This window comes from Syngnathoides biaculeatus, chromosome 3 (assembly GCF_019802595.1).
Source record: "Syngnathoides biaculeatus isolate LvHL_M chromosome 3, ASM1980259v1, whole genome shotgun sequence".
NCBI lineage: Eukaryota > Metazoa > Chordata > Actinopteri > Syngnathiformes > Syngnathidae > Syngnathoides > Syngnathoides biaculeatus.
The window spans coordinates 29675986-29701561 of NC_084642.1; the positions used below are offsets into that span (position 1 = coordinate 29675986).

Genomic DNA, 25576 nt, shown 5'->3' on the forward strand with positions numbered 1-25576 from the left:
TCATGTAGAACTACCTCAACAGTTCCCGTGGAAGGCCATGCTTCCTAAGCAGCTGCAGGAAGTACATTCTCTGCTACATCCTTTTTGATGTTGTTCTCACTTTAGGCCCTGAGAGACTAATTTCCAGCAACTTGAAGGTCTCACCGGTTGACACAAGGCAGTTGGACAGCGTGAGGGTCAGCAGTGGTGAAGGATGCCTCTGGAAGTCCACGATCATCTCCACATGCTTGAGTGTGTTCAGCTAAACATTGTGTAGGCTGCACCACAGCTCCAGCCACTCCATTTCCTGTCAATATGCAGACTCATTAACATCTTTGATGAGGCAGATGCAAACTTCAGGGGTTTGACAGTCAGATGCATTGAGTTGGAGCCATTCGTGTAGAGAGAGAAGAGCAGCGGAGAGACGAAACCGTTGGGGCGCCCTGATGCTGGTGGTGCTGTCGGATGCTCTCCTATCCTCTTCGGTACACACTTGAAGCAACAGTTCTGAAAATTTAGGAGATACAGTACTTCATTTTTGAGTTTCAGATATAAAACCAGATTATGATAGAAGCAGTCACATTGGAACTGCTTTATTGTCTATCAACATTTACCTGTTTTACACCATCCTTGAAGGACAATTAGATAGATGCCCCCCCGATTCTGATTCCCCACCCTGAACAAGTCCATATGTAGAGTCAAGCAGCTGCACATAATGTCTAGTACCAAGTTGCCGTACCATAGCTGAAGCTGCAGGAAGCAGACTGTCTCCAGTGAACATCAACGTAAAGAGTGTCATCATTAAACATTAACTCAGCATGTGTCGACCGTGTCTCATCATCTGACGCTCCTGGCCGTTTGGGTATTTTTCCAAAGAACGTCCTCAACCATTGGGAGTTTCTGAGCTGTCTTCTGATCCTCTACCACAACACAGTACGATATTACAGGTGAGTTTGTTATATAATAACTCAGAGTTAGGGTTGTTAGGCTGTTAGTTGTCCGTCCATCCATTTTCTTAGCCGCTTATCCTCACGAGGGGCGCGGGACTGCTGGAGCCTATCCCAGGTCTCATCGGGCAGGATACGCCCTGAACTGGTTGCCAGTTAATCACATGGACTTTGAGTTTGTTTATTTTTCATTTTACCAGGTTCATTTAATTTTGATGTCACAGATTTTGATTCACAGTGGCTTCCAGACCTTTTCTGTAATGAGATACAGAACAGTATATCCTCTCTGAATTTGAAATGAACGCTAATTATAATTCTTGCATATCTTTTACTGGAAATAACTTTGGAAGGTGGCAAAACATTTTTAAAAAACAAAACAAATTTGACCCATTTGTTCAATATTTTTTTATAGTGCAGTTCTATCCACTTGCTGTTCTAACCATAGTTAATTAAAATGCTCTCCATTATGATGGAAATTAGCAGCCATTTTAGAATGGTGCAAAAGATTGTTTTTCTGTGCTGCATTTTAAGATGATTGGTGAATGCAGATAGTGACAGTAGGAGTTGCCTGCCAGTTCCATCCTTTTTTTTTTTCATCCTCGGAATGCCTTTATTTCACTCTGGTGCGTCTTCAACCAATTTCCTGTTCAGACTTTTTGAATCCTCGTCTCTCCTCATAGTGAAAGCTCCTTTGGGAATTTGGAGATAAACTTCTGTAAAGCCAAATGCCTCACTCATTATGTGTCTACAAAAATAGGGCGAGTATTTGAAGGTGGAATATGAATGTGACAGTGAATGTGTCTTGATTAGACAGCTATATGAAATAGCTGATGTTTTAAAAATGAAATAAATTGAATATAGACACTCTTGTTCAAGTTCGTTCTGTTCATGTATGAGTGTAGGAACATAAAGAAATACCTTCTCTGTTTGATCATGTTTAACTCACGTCACACATCTCTAGACTGCTCACTTTTTTCACCCAATCTAACCACAAAAGGATTTCCCAAGCTTCCTCCAAGGTTGGGATATGCAGAAGTTACCGTGTTCGCCGGCTTCAAGGAGTGAAATGAGCACATTTGAATAAAGCAATGTAATGTGAAAATGTCTGTGACTATTTGCAGTCCCAGTGCAAATACACTAACTGCCAGTCAAGTAAGTTGACGTCAGCTAACTTAAACAAGTCGCATCAAATTGTGTTGTCACAAATGCGGAGGCTTTGGGAATGACTACGGAAACATGGAAGTGCTTTGGGGCCAGCAAGAGGTCATGAGCGTACATTTGCCACTCTGACCTCGGCAATGTCTGTTGGAAATTAGAAAATATATTGGCAGGACTTTCACTCTGACAATCCATGGGTGACAAACCATTTTATTGTCTGTCTTGAAAATATCAGAAGATATAAATTTGCTATACTGTAATTCAGGATTTTTTTTTTTTTGTCCCTCTGTGTTTTTGTTCCACAGGGAGACCACTGATTGTCTGAGTTATACCCTTACTACCAAATACGAGGGTCATTCAATAAATAAGGTGAATTTTGACCCTTGACTGGTCACTGCCACATATAGACAGACAACCTTTGGCACTCACATCCAAGTCATTCAAGAAACAAAGACTGTCTCCCCGTTTTATTTTGGGTCTAGTTGCTCTCCAGTTTTAACAGCAGAATAGAAAATGGGAAGAGACATTCTAGTTCATTACAATTGAGCAGTCAAGTTGAAAACAACTTCAATTAATGTTATTAGGATAAGCGGTACAGAAAATACATGGATAAATATTACAATGGCCTCTTGTACCCTGATGTAAAAAAAAAAAAGTGCATGCCAAATGAATAAACAAAATATATTTTTTGACATGGGAAATGCAAGGCCTCCTTTTCCTATTCTTTGACAATCAGTCCAGATTTATTTTTTTTTTGTTTATTCAGTAACATGTTTCAGAAAAGTCTCAAATGTTATTAAGTCTTATTTAATTGCTCAACAGTAAATTGACTTTGTGTGCTTTGAAATTGTTTTTAAATACTGTAATCTTGTTTATAAGTGCACGTTTCCCAAAGAGGTTCAGTAAGGCAATGTGTGGACAGGAAGTTATTTGTAGACGTCATGAGGCACAAAGGATAAGATGCTATACACAGATACGTGCATCTAGAGTACATATCCACCTACACATGCACTACACTACAAAACTAGTACATGCTTTTAAGACAGTCAGTGATGTCAAGGCTGTAAGTCTCTTAGCAGGCTGGTCCACAGCCTCTGCTGTTACAAAATGCTGCGGCCATGAGTACCTACTACACTAGGACAAGTGATCCTTTTAGATATATAATAATAATAATAATAATAATAAAGATAAGTTCAACTTATAAAGGGCTTTCTATGCAGTCAAAGACGCTTAACACTACAGGTTAAAGCAGACATAAAAAGCACATGTACTGTAAAAAAACATTCTCAAACCTACACCCATATTGTATATATAGTACATATAGCATATTAGACTGGGGAATCTCTGGCATAAATCCAATTCGATATATTTGTAGATACATTGGTAGCAATTGGATGAAAAAACATTATTTTTACGGAATGATTTGATGTGTTGCGTATGGGAGCATTATGTATCTCAATTCGATTTGGTGCAGAAAAAAAATACTGAAAAAACTATCCGTGCATCCATTTTATGAGCTGCTTATCCTCACAAGCGGGAGTGCTGGAGCCTATCCCAGGTATCAACAGGCAGTAGGCAGGGCCTGAACTGAACTGGTAACCCTGAACTGGTTGCCAGACAATTGAAGGGCACATTGAGACACACAACCATTCATGCTCACAATCACACCTAAGGGCAATTTAGGGTCTCCAATTAATGCATGTTTTAGGGATCTGGGAGGAAACCGGAGTGCCTGCACAGGCCCGGGGAGAGCATGCAAACTCCATACCTGTCTCAGAAGTTTCTTTTTTGAAATGCACAGTACCAACATGAACATATCAATGGACTGTGAGGACTCGAGCAATTGCCGAGATGTACCTACCTTTGCATATTATCTGCATGTTTACAATCTCCGGTGCACATTTTCCCATCGACATTGGGAGCAGGTACTTGAGATAAGGCACATCATGTGACAGCATATTCAACTCCTGGAGTAACACTACTTTGCTATGACTCTGACTACAAAGGTACCTTAATATGTTCCGTGCAATTGGCAGGTGACCAGTTCAGGGTTTACCCCCCACCCCCCCCCCACACACACACTTTTTTTCCCCAAAGGTCATCTGAGATAAAGTCCAGGACGGCTGTGACCCTAGTGAGGATAAGTGGTAGGGAAAAGACAAAAAATAAATAAAATAAGTGTAATTTAATCCGAATACCGAGTTCCATCAATAAAAATGAGGTAGATCAGTGAAGGCTAGACTTCCTAGTGACACGGGCAAGGGATAATAATAAAAGATTCAATTTCTAACTCACCACTGCACCATGACTGCACTTTTTGTAATCGTGGGATCCCTGCACGTTCATCAAACTCTAAGCTGCTACCAGCATACAGTATTTGAAGCCGAAAACCTCCTCACATCTTAAAAAAAAACAAACATGTCAGCTAGTGCTGATATCTTTTGCCAATTCATATAATATGTCAACTTTTGGCTGCTGGTGTATTGCGGGAGGCACACATTAGAGCATGAGGCAATCCGTGAGTGGAGGTGGGTTTTGAGGGCCAAATGTGTCCCGCACCGTAAGTGGGCCAGTGAGCAGTTGAGTCAATCAAAACGTGCAATATAATGTTTCACCTTCACAGCGTGCTAGATTTACATGCATCTTGTGTGCGGCAGGTAAAAAACGCTTGAGCTCATGTGGAAATGCGCACTTTATGCACGCAGGCCCAGATTTAAGGGAATGCCCACATTTTAGGGCTGCTTCCTGAAGGCCGCACAATATTCTTCCTTTCTCAGCTTCCACCACATGGTTCTCTTCTCTACCTTTGTCTTCTTAATCTTCCTTCCCACCTCTAGAGTCATCCTCCATGTAGTGGGTCTATCTCTGCGTTGTGTATTTTTTTTGGATGATGGATGAAAGAGAAGACATACATGTTGGCTGGTCTCAACCTGGTTTAATCCTCTTTCTGTATTATAAAGGAGACACATTCACGGATGTTCACAGATTTCTCTTCACAATTACTTTCAAAACTCTGCAAGAACACGGTCACCACGCGGCTTCTGCCAACACTCATTCACACAGCACAAACCACATGGTCGTCCACCGACGCACACGGACCTCGACGTTTGAAATTAATGAAACATTGAACTGTGACTGCACCCACTGTGCAAACATTTTCAACTAACTTATATTCACATTCTCCAACAAAATAATGAAAATATGTAGAGGAGAATAAAATGTGTACTTTACACTCAGAAGTCATTCCTCCCGCCACATGATAAGTGTGGCTTCAAAATAAAGCGCGCAGCCTACTTCATGTGTTTCTCAGATCTTCCACCAACAATTCAACGGCATTCCCCCCCCCCTACAATGAACATTTTTAAACACACATTTCCATATACCACCAATGATGTTGAAAAGAACGAAAAAGAATAAAATCCAGAGAAAGTGCTGCCTTTCAAAATAAACATGTGCTTGCATGTCCTGTTCCTATGATAGCGCTCAACATCACACCATTACATACACACCACCATCCTGTGGTGTCAAGCGACACTCTCCCCTACCACTACCTTACCATCAGTAACCTCCTTGAGATTACATGGTCTGCATAAAATATAATCCACCTGCGTGCTTCTACCTTCACTCTTGTAGGTCACCCAATGTTCGTGCTTCTTCCAGAAAAAGTGTTCACTACAGCCATTTCCATCCTTTTTACAAAGTCCACCAACATCTGTCTCTCAAAGTTCCTTTCCTGGTTGCCGTATTTACCCATCACTTCTCCATCGCCTCTCTTTCCTTCACCAACATGTCCATTACAGTCTGCACCCATCGCAACTCTATCTGGCATGCTTGGAACTACTTTGTCTAGCTCCTTCCAGAATTTCTCTTTAACCTCTCGGTCTCATCCCCAATGTCATACAAAGGCACTAATCACATTATACGTAACACCCTTAATTTCAAGTTTCAGCCTCATCACTCGATCTCCCACTCTTTTCTTGACTAAAGTAACTCTTCCTTTAACATAAGCTCTACACCATTTCTCTTCCCATCTACATCGTGGTAAAATAATGTGTGTGTGTATATCCATTCCATTCACCCATCTCCGATGAGTCGTGATGTCATGGTATGCATGGCCATCACTGGATGCTGGTGATCTCTCACACAAGCTGGTGGTGGCCTTGCATGGAGATAAGATATCTTGACATTCGGTACTCTCATCATGTGTTACAGTGTATCATTGCAAGTAATCCTTTTTGCTGATGGTAAACAAAAAACACAAAAATGGAATAGACTTCAATGTCACAATGTCACAATGATATGAGAAGCAATACTTGCCAAGCATTTGTAACATTTCTTTGCTGATGTCGAGCAAAAGCAAAAGTTACGTTTTGCAGTAAATATTTGATGTCGTGTTGTTTTTGTTTTTTGAATGCAGTGATTTGTGTGTAACTGATGCATGCAACTGTGTTCCTGTTTCAATTAAGAAAAAATTACAATTACAAATTGTTTGGGAGTGGCTTGGGCATTTGAAGCTGTGGCTGCATAAAATTTAGGGTTTGGAGTAGCTCCAACATGGTTGAAAACCACTGAATTAAAATGATCACAGCTGTTATTGTAACAATAATCATATACTAATTATATTAATTTTGAAGTGGAAAAAGTTTTGACTTTCTACTGCTAAAAATGCCAACAGTCGTGCCTAAATTTTGACGTCCATTGTTTATTGTTCAAGTTCTGGTCATGTTTATTTATGACCTGCACAGCTTCCTCTTGTGAGCTGCTGAGAGGTTATGACCTCACCGTTAGGAGTCACTGAACCAAGTCCACCCCACCACAGCCTGTCAAAAATCTATTCACTTAATTTTGCACATTTTCACCATTTGCCTGCACCTCGGCTCAATGTTCATGTATTTCCTTGGACCAAAAGCAGAGCTCTTGTTATTCTGTCACAGATTCACTGAACTTGTCCTGATAAGACTTATACCCCCCCCCCCAGGAAAACAAATATGTTTTAGCAGCAAGCTTAATGCATTTGGCAACAGCACAGCGCACCCACTTTCTCATGCAATTTCTTACTGTCGAGAGGTTCACCTCCCGGTTCCGTTTTGATGTGACTTTGTTGCTTTACATCTCTGTAGGTCTGTGATCCAACGAGGTACAGTTGCAAGGACTCATTATTGGCATGAATGCCACGATCAATTGGGGGCTTCTGTTTATTTCAACCAGACTTTTCTCAAGGTGAATTGATTATACAACGGTTGCATGATGTTATGATTATAGTTTTGAATTTCTGAAAGATGTTTTGGAACCTTGAGTATAAAATTCTACCTTACTTTAAAGGTAAAATGGAAATGCACACTCTCACACACACACACACACACACACACACACACACACACACACACACACACACACACACACACACACACACACACACGCACCCACACACGCACACACAAACTTTTTTGTGTTATTAATGCTTTTAATCACATTATCATAGTATAGTTTTCATGTGTGGCATAAAATATTCAAATTAATAATGTGCCCTACATTGGAGACTGACTCTAAATGCCTCCAGTGTGTTAATAAAAGAATACTTTTATTAACACACTGGAGGCATTTGTCGTAGCCTTTCTAGTCCAGCCATGTCCAGATGCTTATCTCATCAGAACGCAATCAGGCATAAATAAACTACAGTATCTATTCCCCACCATTTTATATGGTCAAAAAAGAAGACTGCTACACGTTGCTGACAGTGAAGGCAGCGACAGCCTCCCACTCACTGATCTTGTTAATCTTAGAATGAATAGAAGTCTGTCTGTGTATGTAATTTGCAGCTGACTGGCTACCACCAGTCCAAGGTGCAGTCTACCATTTGCCCCCCCAGTCAGTGGGATAGGCTACATTCCTGCAACCCTGAACAGGATGAGCAGTATTGAAAATAGACGGATGGATGTATTCGCAAATTAAGAGAGTAGCCGATTTGCTTCCTGAGCAACGTGCTCGTGCATGTGTAGCATTAGCGCATGGATCCTGTTGATGAAGTTATTTATTTTAAAGTTTTTTTTTTTGTAGAGGGGGCAGTGAGGGATGTTAGGTGCATCTTCATATTGTATAAGAGAAGAGAAATAATGGATTTGTCTCTTGGGCACTAACTAAATGGATGCTGATTATTATTATTCGTAGATGCACGGACACAGAAACAGGCTTAAGAACTTTGTTAATAAGTTATTATGCGAAAATGCTCACACGGTAAGCTTTAATAAGGTTCCTAAAGCTTGAACAATCATGTCTAGAAATTATACATTACCTGGGGATTTCATAAATAATGCAGATTTAAAGCCTAACCCACTGGCATGTCTCCTGTATTTTCACTTTCTGTCATTTCGATTGCAACCCATTCATTACAAGTCGGGCCTTGTTTAATCTGAAAATGTACCTACATAATAAACAATTGCATTGCCTCACATACAGAATAGGAGAAGGATGTTTCTAATGAGAAAAACATTTTCTGTATTTGTTTTGGAAACACAATAAGTAACATGCAGTTCACACAAAAACTGTGTAAGGGATAAAATATTTAGTCACATATGATATAAACAATAATGACGATTCTGATTATGCCGTACTGGTTAAATGTTTGAAGGCTCAGCAGCGATCTACAGAAATTGTTCTGGAGTTGTGGTTAGAGCAATTCCCTGTGCTGTCTTTACAGGCTATTGGTGTCCTTTTTGAGGGAGCACCAAAGTGGACGGTCACAGATGAATTCCAAAGTGATTGAATGACGGTCATGTAGAACGAGAGGGACAGCTCCTGTGGCAGGCTGCGCTTCCTCAGTGGCCACTGAAAGAATATACCTTCGACGGCGTTGACCATCACTCCCCTTTCAAGTCTTGTTGTTCCCAAAGACTTGAAGGTGTTTGACAACTTCAGCAAGTTACTAATTACCATGAATCTAAAAGAATCTATTGCAATGGAACTTCCCTCTGAAGTGTATTTATTTTCACTACAGTACTTGTGTATTATTTTTATTTACTTTATTATAGAAATATGAACTGACATTCTCCATCTTCAACTTAAATACATTCATTTTAATTGGACAACCAACAACAATGCAAAATCTGTCCATCGACCCATGTGTCCATCTTATTCTGTTTATCCAAACCTGATGTCGTTCTTCAAGATACAGCACGTACGCCTTCCTTTTTATCGCCTCCTTCAGGTCCTGTGGGTAACCCCACGGGTTCAAACGTGCCAACAGGTGCTCACCACTGAGCCTCACCTGGCTGCAGAAATGAGATCCTGTGCATTTGGCTTAGCTTTTACCCTCGTGAGGATGAGCTGTAGAGAAAACGAATGGATGGAAAAAGGAAACTAAATAAATACATACTGTACATACACAAAGCGGCATAATCAACTGTAAACACATCAATAGTCCTCACATTAATATGCTATCACATGTATTGATGGATACGCATGATGATTGATAATGTTACAGTCAGACTCTGAAGGAAGGTAGGACTTGAAAAAAAAACCTGACCTCTGCTGTAATAAAATCGCAAGTACTGTATTTAAAAAAACGGGACCGAAACAGAGGGAAAAAAGGAAAGGAGAGGATAGAAGACAAATCATTTGGTCCTCCACACAGCAATTGAATCGGCTTCGTCAACTAGTTTTCTGTCTGACTGTCAGCTACTAGTTTTGCTAAGATTCAATATGTGACTGTGAGGTCGTGGCAACAGCCAATCAAAAATGCACAAGTTTTCACCCCTAAAAAGACTTTGGGTCGTAATCATAAGCAAGCTCCAGTTTGTTGGCAGCCGCCAACCTGCGCTGTACTCTATATTCAGTACAGTATGCGATGGCAGTCAAAAAGTAGTGAGCCCAATCTAATTTGACAAACTAATAACGAAATATTTTTTTCTGAAATATTTGTAGTTTCTTGTTGAAATGTTTGTTTGAAAGTTAAAAAAAATGTTTAAGCCTTTCCTCTTCTTGTCAATCATTTTGGAAATTATGTCATGGTTGGAGGCGGCACGGTGGTGCAGTTGTAAAATGTTGGCCTCACAGTTCTGAGGACCCAGGTTAAATCCTGGCTCGCCTGTGTGGAGTTTGCATGTCCTCCCCGTGCTTGTGTGGGTTTTCTCCGGGCACTCCGGTTTCCTCCAACATCCCAAAACCATGCAACATTAATTGGACACTCTCAATTGCCCCTAGGTGTGATTGTGACTGCGATTGTTGTCTCTCTCTATGTGTCCTCCGATTGGCTGACAACCAGTTCAGGGTGTGCCTGCCCGTTGACAGCTGGAATAGGCTCCAGCACTGGCCGTGACCCTTGTAAGGATAAGCGGCTAAGAAAATGGATGGATGGATATGTCATGGTTGGATGCCTTTCAAAGACAGAGCTGTGGCTGAATTTCTTGCTTTGGAGGGGGAACTACCACCAAACACATTCAAAGCATTTCAAATTCAATGTGCTTCCATTATTGCGTGACCGTTGACGTGCTCACTTTTGTTTTCGGCTGCATCGCTGGTGTGTGCTGGGCTTTAGGGATGCTGAACATAGCCTGGATGTCAGATGGTGGAGGAACATTTACATGAAACATTCCTCAGTTTCATCTCTGCATCACTGCAGACACTGCAGTGATGTGGACTTTGTATCCGTCCATTGTGGAAAAGAGAGAGCTAAGTTAAAAGGCAAAGCTCTCAATTTACTAGTCGATCTACGTTCCTACCCCTATAGGCAGGGGCTGTGGGTCGTGACAGAAAGAACAAGCGGCCAAAATTCGTTTCCTCCGCAGGGTGTCCGGGCTTTCCCTTATAGATAGGGTGAGAAGCTCAGTCATCCGGGAGGGATTCAGTGTCTAGCCGCATTGAGAGGAGCCAAATGACGTGGCTGGGACATCTGATCCGGATGCCTCCCAGATGCCTCCCTGGTGAGGTGTTCCGGGCATGTCGCACCGGAAAGAGACCCCGGAGACAACCCAGGACACGCTGGAGAGACCATGTCTCTCGGCTGGCTTGGGAACGCTTCGGGATCCCTCCGGAAGAGCTGGAAGAAGTGGCTGGGGAAAGGGAAGTCTGGGTATCCCTGCTGAAGCTGCTTACCCTGCAACCAGACCCAGAGAAGCGGTAGAAAATGGAGGGATGGATTCCCCAGGGTTATAGTGTCCAAAAAAAGATCTGAATGGTCGCACTATGTTGACAACTGACCCATTAGCCAGGAGGTGTCCAGGTATGCTCTTTAAGGACTCCAATGCTTGACAATCATGAGCCCAAATGTGAAAGCAACGGGCCTGGAGTCTTTCAATATTGAGGTATCAGGTTTTTAGGAACGGAAAAAAATGATGTTTAAAACAAAGATGGGTACACACACTGTTCGGCAGGTGTGTTGAAAAACTTTAAAGACTGAAGCCATTTGATGAGCCCTGAATTTAAGGCTGGGTGAAAGTAAGGGATGCTCTGCCTGCAGATTTCCCCCAAAATACAATATATCCTGGTTATCCTGTGGGACGAAGATGGTCTGAGTCAGTTGGAGTTGCCCATTGAATTGTAATAGAGGGAGGAAAGAGTTCAAAGCCTCAATGATCAAATACTGTAGCAAAATCAGAAAAACAAAATGGAAACAGCACTCATTACAATGCTGTACTCTTCTATACCACTGCAGACTATAAACACAACAATCAACAGATTTTTTTAAAGCACTTGTGTAAATGAAGTAGTATTATGGCCTTATCGCGGTGGAGGGGTTTGTGTATCCCAAGGATCCTCGGAGCTAAGTTGTCTGGGGCCTTGTGCCCTCTGGCAGGGTCCACCCATGGCAGACAGGTCTTACGTGAGGGACCAGTCAAAGCACAGCTAACAGACCCCCCCCCCCATGGTCTTTTACCTACGTTCTATGAATTTACAATGTTATGAGTTTCTGAACATTCTGCAGTGTAGAAAGCGCTCTTGGAGTGAATTTCCGAACGTACGCTTGGGAGTGGATCGATGCCAAAATTTGCAGCATTGCACACTGCCATTGGTTGCCACATGACAGAACCTCACTGACCACACGGGCACATTCTGTTAGCGTATTAACACACCAAACTTTGGAAAGGTGTAAATGGCTTCCCAAGTCACAAGTTCAAATTGTTAGTGCCAGTGGTGAGTCGTTAAATACTATTGACTCGTAACAGCTCCAGATGATATCATGTAGATGGCACAGTTGTATGCTGTTATGTTGTGTTTTTATATAGTAAAAGTAAATAAGTTATATAGTCCTATGCTGAAAAAGATCTCAATTGATTCGTGCTCAGTGGGGGATGTCAATAAGTACTGAGAGGCAACCAGTTCAGGGTGTAGTCCACCTTTTGCCCGAAGTTAGCTGTAGGTATTTATTTGCTCATTTCAAATTAGCGTTCTCATTTATATTTAGGGCTAAACAGATTTTCTTCTATACAATTTAAATTTACAGCAAGGCACTGAATCATTTTGACCAAAGGATTTTCTTTAATTGAATTTGATACGTGAATTTATTGCGAATTTGGACAACAGGCCATTGGTAAGAAAATTTTGTAAATTTTGCAATTTCGTGACGTTATGGTTTAATCCATTCATTTTCAATGCTGCTTATTCTCACAAGTGTTGCAGGCCTGCCGGCACCTATCTCAGCAAACTCTGGGCGAGAAGCGGGAGACACCCTGAATTGCTTGCTAGCCAATTACAGGCCATGTAAAGACAAGCAATCATTCCCTGGATGTAATATTCAGCCCTCATATTTGACAAAATATTCTCTAGGAAGTGCAAGCCAGCAAACCTATTTCTTTCAGGTAAACCAGAATGACGCCGTAGAATGTTCAATGATAACAGTAAGAGCGTAACTTTTGTGTAAAGATTGTATGAGCGTTTGAATGTGTATGAGCAGTGAAATTCGCTGGGGTCCATTTCCAAACTAAACGAAGTTAGCAAGGACGTCCTAATCACAGCTAGCACTAACAAGGTTGGCTCCAACATTCCAAAGTGGCTTACCTGAAATAAAGACTTTCAAATCCACCTCCCGCCACTGTGGATGGTATCAACTAGTCCTGCTTCCTTGCTGACGCAAGACAGAATGCCCACGGTAGCTTGTTTCATACAGTAAATGAAGGCCGCAGCCTTTAGAGAGAAATACGTGTTTTTCACCTCTCCTTTCAATGGCCCAACTGATGTCCGAGTCCCCGTTGTCATCCCACTACACCCCCAGATACTTACAGGTGATTCTGTGGCCTCAAATGAACTTGTATTTTGTCAAATGAGTGGGGAAAAAAAGCTAAAAAGGGCATTGCTTGTATGTGTCTCTGTATGTGCATGCAGAAGATGAACGCTTCAGTGGATTTGTGGTCAAATTACTTTGGCATTATACACAAGTTCAGACCCAGCTCATGCAAGGGTGAGGCGGCCTGAAATGTGGACAATTTCTTCCTAGCGGAAAAGACCATCCATCGCTGTTATTTTATCTGCTCTACATGGCCCCACTATTTGGCTTGAAGAAGAAGGCGAGAGGATGGAGAGGTGAGGGAACAAGCACACAGGTATGTTTTATTGATAAAGCACAAGATGGGAGGATGCCTTCGAACATGGGAATGAATAATGTAGTGAAGGAGCAGAAAGGATACAGAGATTTGCTGAAGCGATGAGGTGAATTGGAGAGTCAACGGGGGGGATGAGAGGAGACTCTGGGGTTTGGAGGAGGTTTTCTATGTTGAAAGTGGACTAACCACACGTCCTCACTAATGTAGTCAACAGGAACTCTTGTGCTACAGTTGGAAATGGCGCACACATCCGTACAAACCTCTGCAGTCTGTGGTATAGCTTCACAATCACTCTGTGAACTTCATTCATCCATCCATCCATCCATCCATCCATCCATCCATCCATCCATCCATCCATCCATCCATCCATCCATCCATCCATCCATTCATCCATTTTCTGTAATATTTGTGCTCTTTCGGGTCTTGGGTGAGCCTGCTTTGGTAAGAATTGGGGTAGGTTCAGTTTTTGTAAGCTTCTCATTGCCTTGCACAACTGACTTCAGGTTGGGGTGCTTCAGAATCTTCTGCTTGAAGCCTTTGTATACATCAAGTCAGTATGGTTAAAGCTTTATCACTCTTTGAAGGCTACAGTATTCAGTGTTTACACCAGTGGTGGTAGTGGCAGACTTTCCACTGCGTGAACACATCCTGTCATAAATTGTACTTTGCGTTGGAGACGTGCAATGGCTGTAAAAGTTTCTCAAAGTGGTGCTGAAGTTGAGTCTGGCTCAGAAAATATTTTTTCTTTCCAAGCAGCAATTTTGAAAAGCGGCTCCAATGTCAATTGGTGAACCATGGGTAAAGGAATGATATTCTGACAAAAAAGTGCAAAGTGTAAGCTGTCAAATGCTGAGAGAAAAAAAATAGGTGTGAAGTGACTTTTGGGACACCCTGTAAAGTCAAACAACAATACACGATCATATTTCCCACTACTGACAATATAGAGCCTTCAATTCCCATATCAACTGTTTTTTTGATACGTGGGATGAAGACAGTACCTGGAGAAAAAAAGAGGCCTAGGGAGAACATGAAAATGTCACACTGGGAGCAATAGCCAAGATCCGCTCAACTGTGAGACAGACTTCAGTTTGTCCTATTCAGAAAAAACATTTTGGGGGGTAAAGAGCTGTTGTGGCTAATTCAGGACATGTGAGCTCTTCTCACTCTGAAATGTGTCATGCTCCTGGCTTCCAGCCAATCAGTAGACACACGCCTGCGCCTCATGCTGGCTGATTGGTCCCGGTCTATACAGGACCCTGGGGACGACTGGTCCTCCGCCAGATCGTTGCAACTCATGCCCTGTTCCTGCACTTCCGTATCTCTGATCGTGAACCAATGTGTACCGACCTCCGCCTGTTCTCCGACCGACCCCGTAAGCCTGACTCTTTAGACACTCCTGCCTTCTTTTATCGATTTCCCGTGTACCGACTCCTGCCTGCCCGCGGACCTGCTCTCTACGCCCCATGTCCTGACTACCGCTGCTGCACCTGACTGTCTGCCTGATCCCCGACCTTGGAACAATAAATGTTTTTCCCAAATTACCTCTGCGTCTCCCGAGTCCTGCATTTGGGTCTTCCCTCTGTCTCGATGGGTCATGACAAACTGTTGGTTCTGAAAGACTTGTTTTTTTGTTTTGTTTTTTTTCAAGCTAGAGCTATTGTCATGATTGGATTGCTTTAGACTTAGAAGACCTCCAGTCAGATCATCTCAACTTCCTACCACTTGTACTCGCTGGAGAGCATGTTCACGTGGTACCTGGGAATTGCGGATGCAATGTGGAATCTCCACATTGTCAACTCATTAAAAAAAAAAAGTACAATACTTCTTCCATTCCAGGATTAAACTGGGAAAATGATCAAACCTGTGGTCACTGTAAAGGCAATGTTTTACGTTATTACCTGCCACATAGGTAAGGTATACAAATGATACAAGATCTAGCCTGCCAAAACATTATTTTGAGGCCCTGCGAATTAAATGAATTTGTTGAAAGTTGTATCTCTGGTCAAAAAATCAGGATGCTGATGGTGCAGTGGTACAGTCGCCTCATTTTGGTGCCAGCAGGTGGATTCAGTTTCCATTATTGACGGTGGAAATGTTTGCCTGTGTGTTTTTTGTGTATTTTGTGAGTGACTGATGAGCAGTACACGGTGTAGTCTTCCTTTCATCCAAAGAAAGTTGGGATCGGCTCCAGTACCTTGCAACGCAGAATAGGATAAGCACATGTAGAGAATGGAGAGATGAAATTTAGGGGCTGGTTAGTACATCTGCCTCACAGTTCTCAGGACCCAGATTTGAATCCAGCCTTCTCTGTGTGGTGTTTGCATGTTTTTTTTTTTCCCACATCTCAAAAACATGCATGGAAGGTTTACATTATATTATATTATGTAGTTGTGAATGTGAGTGCGAATGATTGTTGATTGTTGCAGTGTGCCCTGCAAATGGCTGGCGAATGGTTAAGGGTGTACCCCACCTCCTGCCCGAAGATAGCTTGGATTGGCTCCAGCACGCCTGTGACCCATGTGAGGATAACCGGTATGGAAAATGGATGGATGGATGGAGGGTTTATTGGTTGAATTTATCATCATCTTGTGCAAGGGAAATTGTGAAAAAGAAAAGACACACGCACACACACAAACAAACGAGAACAGTATGATGAGACATCTTGCCTTGTCATCTCCAAGCGTGTCACATCCCACCAACTTGGTTTTGTGGTGGCATATTTTTTTTGTCAGATTGCTGTTGTTGGACACATTATAGGTGTGATATATCAGCTAGTGTTAGTTTCCAATTTCCTTTGCATTTTGTCTGAGAGACAGCATCCCTGAGCATTCCCACACATTTACTGCGTGTGCTCTATAAAGTCTTTCCACTATTTACAAGGGCTACAACAGTCAATGTAATTTGCTGCTCTTCCTACTCATCCTCCAAGATAAGATCGACCAAACGGCTGCTTCCTTTTTTCCCAATTGTGGATTTTTATCTTTTTGCAACAATCCAGACGGTGTGGCGTGTCCTTTCTCATTTATCATTGATATTTCTTCTTTCATAATGTACAATCAGTGCTGTGAAACTTTGGGACTTCTTTTAAGGGGTGGTTACGTGATGTGGATTTCTCAAACAATACCCATCACCAAAGCCGCAGAGGCTCATTGTTTGCATTCACACTATTAGGCCGACACTGCTGTGTGCGTGAGGATTGTGGTGCCTGGTCTGTGAGCAGAGACTGCCTGAGAAGCAAAAAAGCTAAATGGATTGGTCACAAATTCCCACATACGATCACTGCTGTTCTTTCATATATTTGTTTAGGGATTTTTGAGTTCATCATTATCATACACAGACAGACACAGGATGAATGGAACAACTACAGTATGTTGAACTGTTAGGATCCATTTGTTGTCACACCTGTTGGGAAGATTGTTTTAGAGATGTACTTGGTTGTAATTACAAGTTACCCTAGTAAAAATTTAATAGGATGACTTTCAATTATGTTCTCAAAGTAATGTAATTACATTTCATTACATTTTGATTATTATTTTTTTTAAATTTTGAATACATGCATCAACAGGATCATTTCCTTAAACATGGATTAAAAAATGGATTAAATTGTTTTTTAATTCACCACATTTTGTTCTTTACACAAATAATAGAGAACAACACATCCATCGATCCATTTTCCTCATCGCTTATCCTCACAGGGGACGCGGGAGTGCTGGAGCCTATGCCAGCTGTCAACGAGCAATGGGCAGGGCATACCCTCAACTGGTTGCCAGCCAATCGTAGGGCACATAGTGACTGACAACAGTCGCACTCACAATCACACCTAGAGCCCCAAATGAATGCATGTTTTTGGAATGTAGGAGGAAACAGGAGTGGCTGGAGAAAACCCACACAAGGCACGGGGAAAACATGCAAACTCCTCACAGGTGGGGATGGGATTTGAACCCTGGACCTCAGAACTGTGAAGCAAATGCTTTGTAGCTCCACTACCTTGTCACCCGCTGTATATACTGTGTGGATTTTTATTTTTGTTGAAGCATTCATCATGCTTATAGAATAAAAAAAAAAAAAAAGCTCACCTTATCTCCTGAGCTGTGGGTGTGGAGCTTCTTACCTTGATGTAAGGCGGTTGAGTGAAAAGATGGCCTGCGGCAGGGAACGGCTCATTTTAAGATGTGTTCTAGTTGGCCTCTTCCAACTAAACTCAGGAAGGTTGCAGCACAAGTGGGTGTGGCAAAATACTCCACTTTTTAGCAGGCCTGCTACCTGTCTCCTTTGGGAAATAATGCTTTCATACTGCCTTTGAATGCACGGAGTGCACAGCATATGTGAGGAATTCAATCAAGGGAAGACTTCATAATGGCACACAGATGCGTTGTGAATGATTTTTGCAAAAAAAAAAGAAATAAAATCAGTAAGATCAACTAACTGCTAAAGCCGAGTTTCAACCAAACGCTTTTAGAAAATGTCGTTCACATTGTCTCAAGAGTTTTTTCCAGTATGGCTCACAGTTGAGAGCCGACAATAAAAGGTAATATCGAGGTAGCTAAAAAGAATTGCAGGAGCCTTCAAAGGCTGCAGATTAAACTTTGTCATTGGAGCTCTTATTGGCGCTGCAGGGGAAACAGCCCAAGGCTAGTTGGCCACATTCTCCTTCTGAATGTTTAAATACCTGTGAGAATTTTTGTATTGCGGATGGCGTGATTCTCACATCTCATGTCACGTCTCCACCACACAATACTTTGTTCTATTCAGTATAGCCAAGCTGTTATTTTAGGAGCTAAATAGAATGCATTGTGGGGTTTTTTGTTGTTGTCATGTTTACACCAGCACAAGTCTTTGTCAAGTAAAGGATTGTTGACATGAATACGAGTGCATTACACACAAAAACCCTCAAGCATTTCGCGATGAGGAATGACACACTGACTGCTCAGTAGATCAAAACATTTAATACACACCATCTCAGGGGACATGCACTTGCAGCACTTCAAAAGTGCCCTTTCCTATCTTGAGCCTCTCCTTTTGCAAACATAAAAACACAAAATAATTTAAAACAAAAACATGACTGCATAACACATCTTCATTATACTACGTACTTGCTAAAATGCATCACAGAAAGTAATATTTGACACGTAGCAAATCAGAGGACAGGTATTACACTGAGACCGCGCTTGTTTGAAAGTGAGCAGGTCAGATGTGAAGTGAGAACATCCCAGAAGAAACGTCACCCGAGGGAAAAGGTCAGAACGAGTAAAGAGTATGCGTCGGGGAGGAGGAGAGCTGCATCCATCCCTCTTCGGGGCACGGACATTGCAGATGGGCTCAAGGACATCAGGGTTGAACGTTAAGCGTAGTAGGTTTCGACTTTGACTGCCTGACAGAACATTGTCATGGAGAATACCAGGCCCAGAATCTGGAAAACACCAAACTATCAATGAATCATGCGCGACACTCCCACAAATGCAAGAGTGTATAGGAATGTACCTCAAAAGTGGTTTTACTAGTGTGAGAGTGACATCATCAAATAGCTCCCAAGCTACAAGTTCATCACAATCATTTAACATTGGGGGAAGTAGAGGGAGCGAGAGCCCGTTGTAATGAATGACCTTTTGGATAATTTATGTTGTGGAGGTCCAGCAGGTCGTCGGTTAAACTGCAGCTTCAGCGATTCAATCTCCCGCTCTCCAAAGAGTCCTTGAGCAACACACTGGATGGACCCGACATTCTACCACTACTCAGGTCAGCGTTGTGTACGCAAGACCGCCAATAAATGAGAAGCAAATTACGAGATCCTGGATAAAAGTGCTTATCTGGTCTGTCTAGTTTCTGTTTGTTTATATATTCTGTCTTTGCCTTCACTCCATGCATTTTCGACAGCTGATTCATGCTCAGTGGGACGAAACGCTGGACTGGCTGCCTGTCAATCACAGGGCACATGCACAAAAAAAAAAAAAATCACACTCAATTTGACAATTTATAGTCATCAAATATCACCTTTCATGTTTTTAAATGGTGGGAGGGAGGAAGAAGGAACAAAACGGTGCTGCAGTGTTTCATCAAATAAAACTAGGATACAGAATTTAGTAGGTTGTGATGTCTTTTATCTACAAGTTTTTATCCGTTTCGCGACCACACTTATGACTCAAATGAATTCTCCAAATTGAAATGAATAATAAAAAAAAAATGTGTACTCATGTGTCACACCTTTAAATGGCATGGCTCAGAGAAAGAGTTCCGTCTCTCACTTAAAAGCTTCCGGCACTCTCTCTCCAAACCACGCACAGCAACAGCAGCAACAGTCGGCCTTTCTTTAGCAACCATTACGTTCCAAAAACGTCAGCATCCTAATAGCACAGTCACTCAAACTTTTTACTTTCTTGGGAGCCATAATGTGTCGCTATCCATCTGTCTGTTTCCACACCGCTTATCCTCACTAGGGTTGCGGGCAACTGGGGGAGAAGCAGGATAAACCCTGAATTGGTTGCCAGCCAAGAGCAGACTGTTGGGATATTTTACAAATAGATGACATGCTGATAGACTGATGTTTACGTTGGGTGAGAGAAAGCACAACTGAGTGTTCCTCGTTGATGTCAGCAAGAATAGTTTGTGAACAAAAGCAATACGTAGATGTACAATTTGGGGGGGGGGGGAGAATGATAAGATATAATAAAATAATATAAAATAAAAAAAGAGGTTCTGCTCAGAGGTTCCACCTGAAATAATTCTGACTTTAAACTTTTACTCTGCATTGTATTGCTTTAAACTTTGTGAAATTTGCATGCTACACTCACTCACATCCCGTGCACGGCCTGGACAGCTAATTCCCTCCCCCCATCCATAAAACTTAGTGACGCCCCTGTTAGTCATCATTAATACATTGCACAAAATAAATGTTCCTTTTTTTGAACGTTACATATTTTGCACGTTAAGATAATCATTACGGAAATTTGTATTTGGGTTCAAGCTCACTGAGCAGCGGCCAAGCTCACATACTTCCTAATAGTTACTCTTGGGGAAAAAAAGGTAACGCATCGCTTTGCTTGAACTGTAATTACACATATGCTCAAACACTGTCAAGTTAATTACATCTACTTTCTGGTTCACTCGGCTGTATTAGAAGATTCAAAGCACCACTGAGAGTCTAATGGCGGGACTACAAATGAGCCTGCAGCTGCGGCAGCAGAAGCAGCACATGATTGATGCCTTCAAGAACAGAGTATTTCACTTGCTCTGTTGCGTAGCCACGTCACGTAGCAATCGGCTGCAAAGGAGATAAAAGAGTTTTATGGAATGTCAGCGCCTCCCTCACCACCATGTGGTCTTTGGGGTGAACACACACACACAAAAGTCTGCGCACCTGCTGACCACAGGCATCCTCTGACAGCACTTAATTCAAAGGACACTGTAAATGTTGGGTTTATTTAGCCAAAAGTCAGAGTGTCTGTATGCAAGTGGAAATATCAAAAAGCGACTCAACTCTCTCTAATTACCTGAGTAAGTGCTGTGCATAGAGCAAAGATCCAAAGGGCCACCAGGTTCTCATTAAGCCAGTCCTTCACCCGCTCGTAGCACGGCTGTTGACGCAAGCAGACACACAAACATAATGCATTTAACACGAGTCTACAAAGATTAGACATGCAGTCAAGGGGGTGAGGAAATCGGTTACTTCATGATTCAGTGTTGTGTTACCCTGACAATCTTATTTCTTAATGTAATGGAAACATTTTTAGACAGTTCTCTGGGTACAGTTTGGAGCAGGGCACTTTATGTTCCAGTATAACTGCGTCGCCCGGGCACCGAGCAGGTCCATGGAGTGCAGAGTTGGAAATGTTTGGTGTGCAAAAACATTTGGGATGAACTAAATCCTCTCAGGTCCTACATCAGTGACCTCTGTGTCACAAATGTTCTCCTGGATAAATAGATGCAATGGATCCTAGCACAGACACATTGTAGAAAGTCTTCACAGAGCACATGCAAACGTGAAACCTTTAGCGGCCATTTTTAGATATCAAATGTTGAAAAGGTTAGCTCAATACTATGTATGTTTGCAGGGGGGCTGAACTCTCGGCTAAGCAATATAAATTTTCAGTTTTGTACCTTTTAACTTGCAGTGCATTGAAATCTTGATGACCAAATTTAGACAGTGCACAAGTGGATTTCTGGTTTGCAACCAAAAGACATTTTCAACGAAATAAAATGGCCAAAATAACATCGCTAATGCCCTCTGAGAGTGCAGCGTTCTGAGAGGCAGGGCGCACTCCATTTACAATGAATTTAGGAAGGAGCGTGTTGGCCACTGGCAGGCAGACATCAGTGTGTCTGCCGTATTGAATCTGTTAGTTCTGCCTGTAAACATTTCGACCTGGCTTACACTCCGGCTGTTCTGTGTTCTCAGTCAGAGCGGTGGGAGGGTGCTCAGAGCGTGGCGTCCAGAGAAACCGAACGGCACACTCCAACAACGCTCCAGGATTCAGAATGTTCTGCATTGTAGCAGGCTCAATAGAAATGAATTTCCGTACGTACACTTCATATTGGATCGATACCGAAATGTGCACTGTCGCACACCGCTGGCTAGATGTGTATAGTGGAATTGACTGGGATGTCAATATTTTACACACAGCCTACGGTCACGCTTTGATAATAACACAGTCGTGTGCCATAAATCAACCATCATAGTGACGGGTACATAACGGAACCGAAGTTTTTAGACTCTGGGTCAGCCTCTGATCAGTGAAAAGCGCTTATGTGGTAAGAGAAGAATGGTGTTATCATACAATAATTATTTTTCCAGACAAAGGGTGGTGACTGTGCTGAAACAATCTAACCAATTAGCTGAGTCAGAGCCACAGAAACAGGAACGAAGCATTTTGCAGCAGCCTTAGACACCAGAGAATCAAAGACGATATTCTTTTTCGGAGCCCAAGGTAAAGTAATTCTCAGCTGAATCAATATGTAAAATAATGCAGCGAGCTTGCTTGGCTGTTATTCATCAAACAGAACCCTGGTGGACCTCAGCGGTGCATTTGAAAATGTGTAAATTATGACGGGAAAGCCAGAACTGATATGCCAGGTTGAGACATGTAACATTTCCTCCCAGCCAAATTACACAACAGAGAAATGGAACAGATTGGCTTGTTCTTCTATTACTGCTGTCATCAAAACGGAAAGAGTAGAGAAGTTCAGTGGCCGAGTAGTTTGTGCTGTTTAGTTTATTGTTTGAGCAGGAGGAACGGGGAAATAACCTCCTACCGCTACTGCTATGACTGACTCCACTTTTGTACATGTTCTTTAAACATCCTTAGTCCCTTCCTAGCTCGACTCTGCAATATCGGTGATTGTAATACATTCCAATTCTAACCTACAACCTCTCGTCACAATCGTTAAATAATAATATGGTACCAGAGCAGCCATTTTTGATTGCACCTCTCCTACATGGAGCACTAAAGACGGGAAACGAACTGGTTTTATCTTTTGTTTGAAATGTTAATTCTTCACATTTTCAACAATAGCACGTGGAACAATGCAAATCCCAATTTAACATTTTAAGTGTTCGTCACACTGTGACTGTGTGGGTTTAAGTGTTCCAGGGTTTCTTTGAAGGACACATTGTCAAAGTTTTTGATTAGTGCACTACTCTATATTCATTAATCACATAAACCCATACTGCTTGCTTCTTTGCCTACTTTAGAACATTTTATTAATTTAAACATTCTGTCAATCCACTTAGAGTGAAAACGGGACCTTTGTCTGTTTGGTTGTGGAAGTAAACAAAGTCAAGGCTTGATAGATTTTTACAACAGTAGACCATTATATTCGAAATCCATCCAGAGACTGCTTGAAGGTAGCAATATTTCACCTTGGAGAATCTGGGTGCTAAACTACAATATAATTCATCGAGATTGAGGTCTGATGGATAAACTGAATGACTAGAGAAGAGAGAAGACATTTTAGCAATGGGGGCGAGGTTGTCCAGTATATCTTTTTTTCCCAATTTCTTTTTATAAAGATCGAGAGTGGCCGGTGGTTTTCCTTCTCAGCTCATAACTGAAAGAATTGCGCTAATGTTTCTAAGTGACGAGTTCATGAGAAGCGCAAGCAAGTGGCGGTTTTACAGTTTGCAGGGGTGAAGACCAGGTCACAGGTATGTGGTGTTTGCTTTGAATAGGAGTGACTCTACAGCTTTGCAACTTCAATTTCCTCGTAAAAACTTACTTCATCGTGCATAATGTTGATAACACCGTTAATTGCATTATTCTGGCAAATAACTGGAAGCACGCAGCAGCATTTATTCATTAACAACCCTGCACAAAGGACAGATATTACTTTTTTTCTGACGACCTCAACACTCTATGCAGCTTTATCCAACATAGGTTCAGGTTACAATCGTAATAAATTTGAAAAAAAAGGACAGAACCTCTTCTACTGTGTCGTTTCAATTCATTTTCATTCATGATATTCATGGTTTTGGGTGAAAATGCTTTTTGCTGTATGTTTTATCGGCAACAAAATACATCAAGCTGCAACCCCCTCCTACCTCCAGCAATACGCAGAAAACCCCAAGAATTTGCCTTTAAAGTAAGGGTTTTGCTTTCAAAAAAATCTCATATCAGATAGACTTGGACTAAGGGGAACAGGAGCTCTCTCATTACTACTGCAACCTTGGATCACTACTTTCAGTGGTTGCAATATAGCCAGTTGGGCCAAGTAGGACGCTTTTCTCAACTTGCGTTCGTATCTGTTCAAAGATTATCATGGACAATGCCTGTATAAACATTGCTGCACGTTAAAATAATGAAACAATGTGACTTAAGACTAGAGTAAGGTTTTATTTTTGCGAGGGAAAAAAATGGGAGGCTACCAGGAGAACTACAGCCCTCTTGTTGATACTCTCACTGATGTACTGTATAAAAAATAATAATTTGATAAAAATCTCAAGATTGATATGAACTGCACAACAAAAATGCCTATTCAAAAATGAAATTAGGGTTCTAGGAGGCACGGCAGTGCGGGTCACATGACATTTGAATGCTCGCACGTTGCTAGGCACAAGTCGTAAGGCTTAATTACGACATCCTTTTTGGCCGATTGAAAAAAAAAAAAGTTTATGTCAGTCATGTTCACCGGGATGACAGATTAAGTGCTGACTGCACAGACACACTAACAGACACACTTGGGAAATCGGCCCTAAAACACATCACAGGGCAAGTTTACAGGCAAACATGAATCACTTATCACTTGCTGACACTTGTGACTATAAAACACATTATCTGCTGGATCTGTTTAGGCCACATTCATCGCAGCGTTTTAGCTACTGTACACTTTTCCCAATTAATTTAAGAACATATCTATATACTACAATTACAAATAATCATGATTTACTCACTGATTAATCGCAGATTTTTCTGTGGTTGCAGTGTTCCGTGACAGCACAGTTGGTATTGAATCATTTTGTTTTATAATTAAAGGACTTCTGCGTGTTACTTGCAGTGGCTCACCTTGTGCGGAACTATTTTAGAAAATCTTTCCGTCACACCGATCCGTCCATTATCTGCACTGCTTATCCTGTTCAGTGTCGCTGGCGGCTGTGGCCTAACCCAGCTGACTTTGGGCTAAAGGCAGACTACACTGGACCTTTTGTAAGTCAATCACAGGATACATGGAGTGAGAGACAACAACTGGCTCCCACATTGATGTGGCAACGTCAGGCGGGTTTACCACAAACTATACGCCGCCAGTGATGCAATTAGACAAATCAAGAGAAAAGAAAATCTGGACCTGTTTGCAATCCCACTTCTATGTTGCTGAAGTCTGACTTTGCTCCAGTTCTGATCAAATTGAATCCACACTAACATGTTTCGGGGTCAGAACTGCTGATCAGCTTGCAGCTTTGCTTCCAGGTGGGTTTGGAAACCGTAAATCAAATCCAGTAACTTTATTACAATCTACAGTAACAGACCTCGA

General features: G+C 41.9%; 1 protein-coding gene across 3 annotated transcripts in view; it reads right to left on the reverse strand.

Annotated features, from left to right (window-relative positions):
• Positions 1-18542: 18542 nt before the first annotated feature.
• Positions 18543-25576, reverse strand: part of tspan4a (tetraspanin 4a) — a 139233-nt gene continuing 132199 nt past the window's right edge. For all 3 annotated transcript variants that reach the window (XM_061815242.1, XM_061815243.1, XM_061815241.1), the window contains 2 exons: positions 21106-21189; positions 18543-19028 (listed from right to left, as the gene is read on the reverse strand). In XM_061815242.1, the coding sequence (XP_061671226.1) occupies positions 18960-19028; positions 21106-21189 (153 nt within the window). In that variant the 3' untranslated portion in view covers positions 18543-18959. The remainder of the gene's footprint in view (positions 19029-21105; positions 21190-25576) is intronic.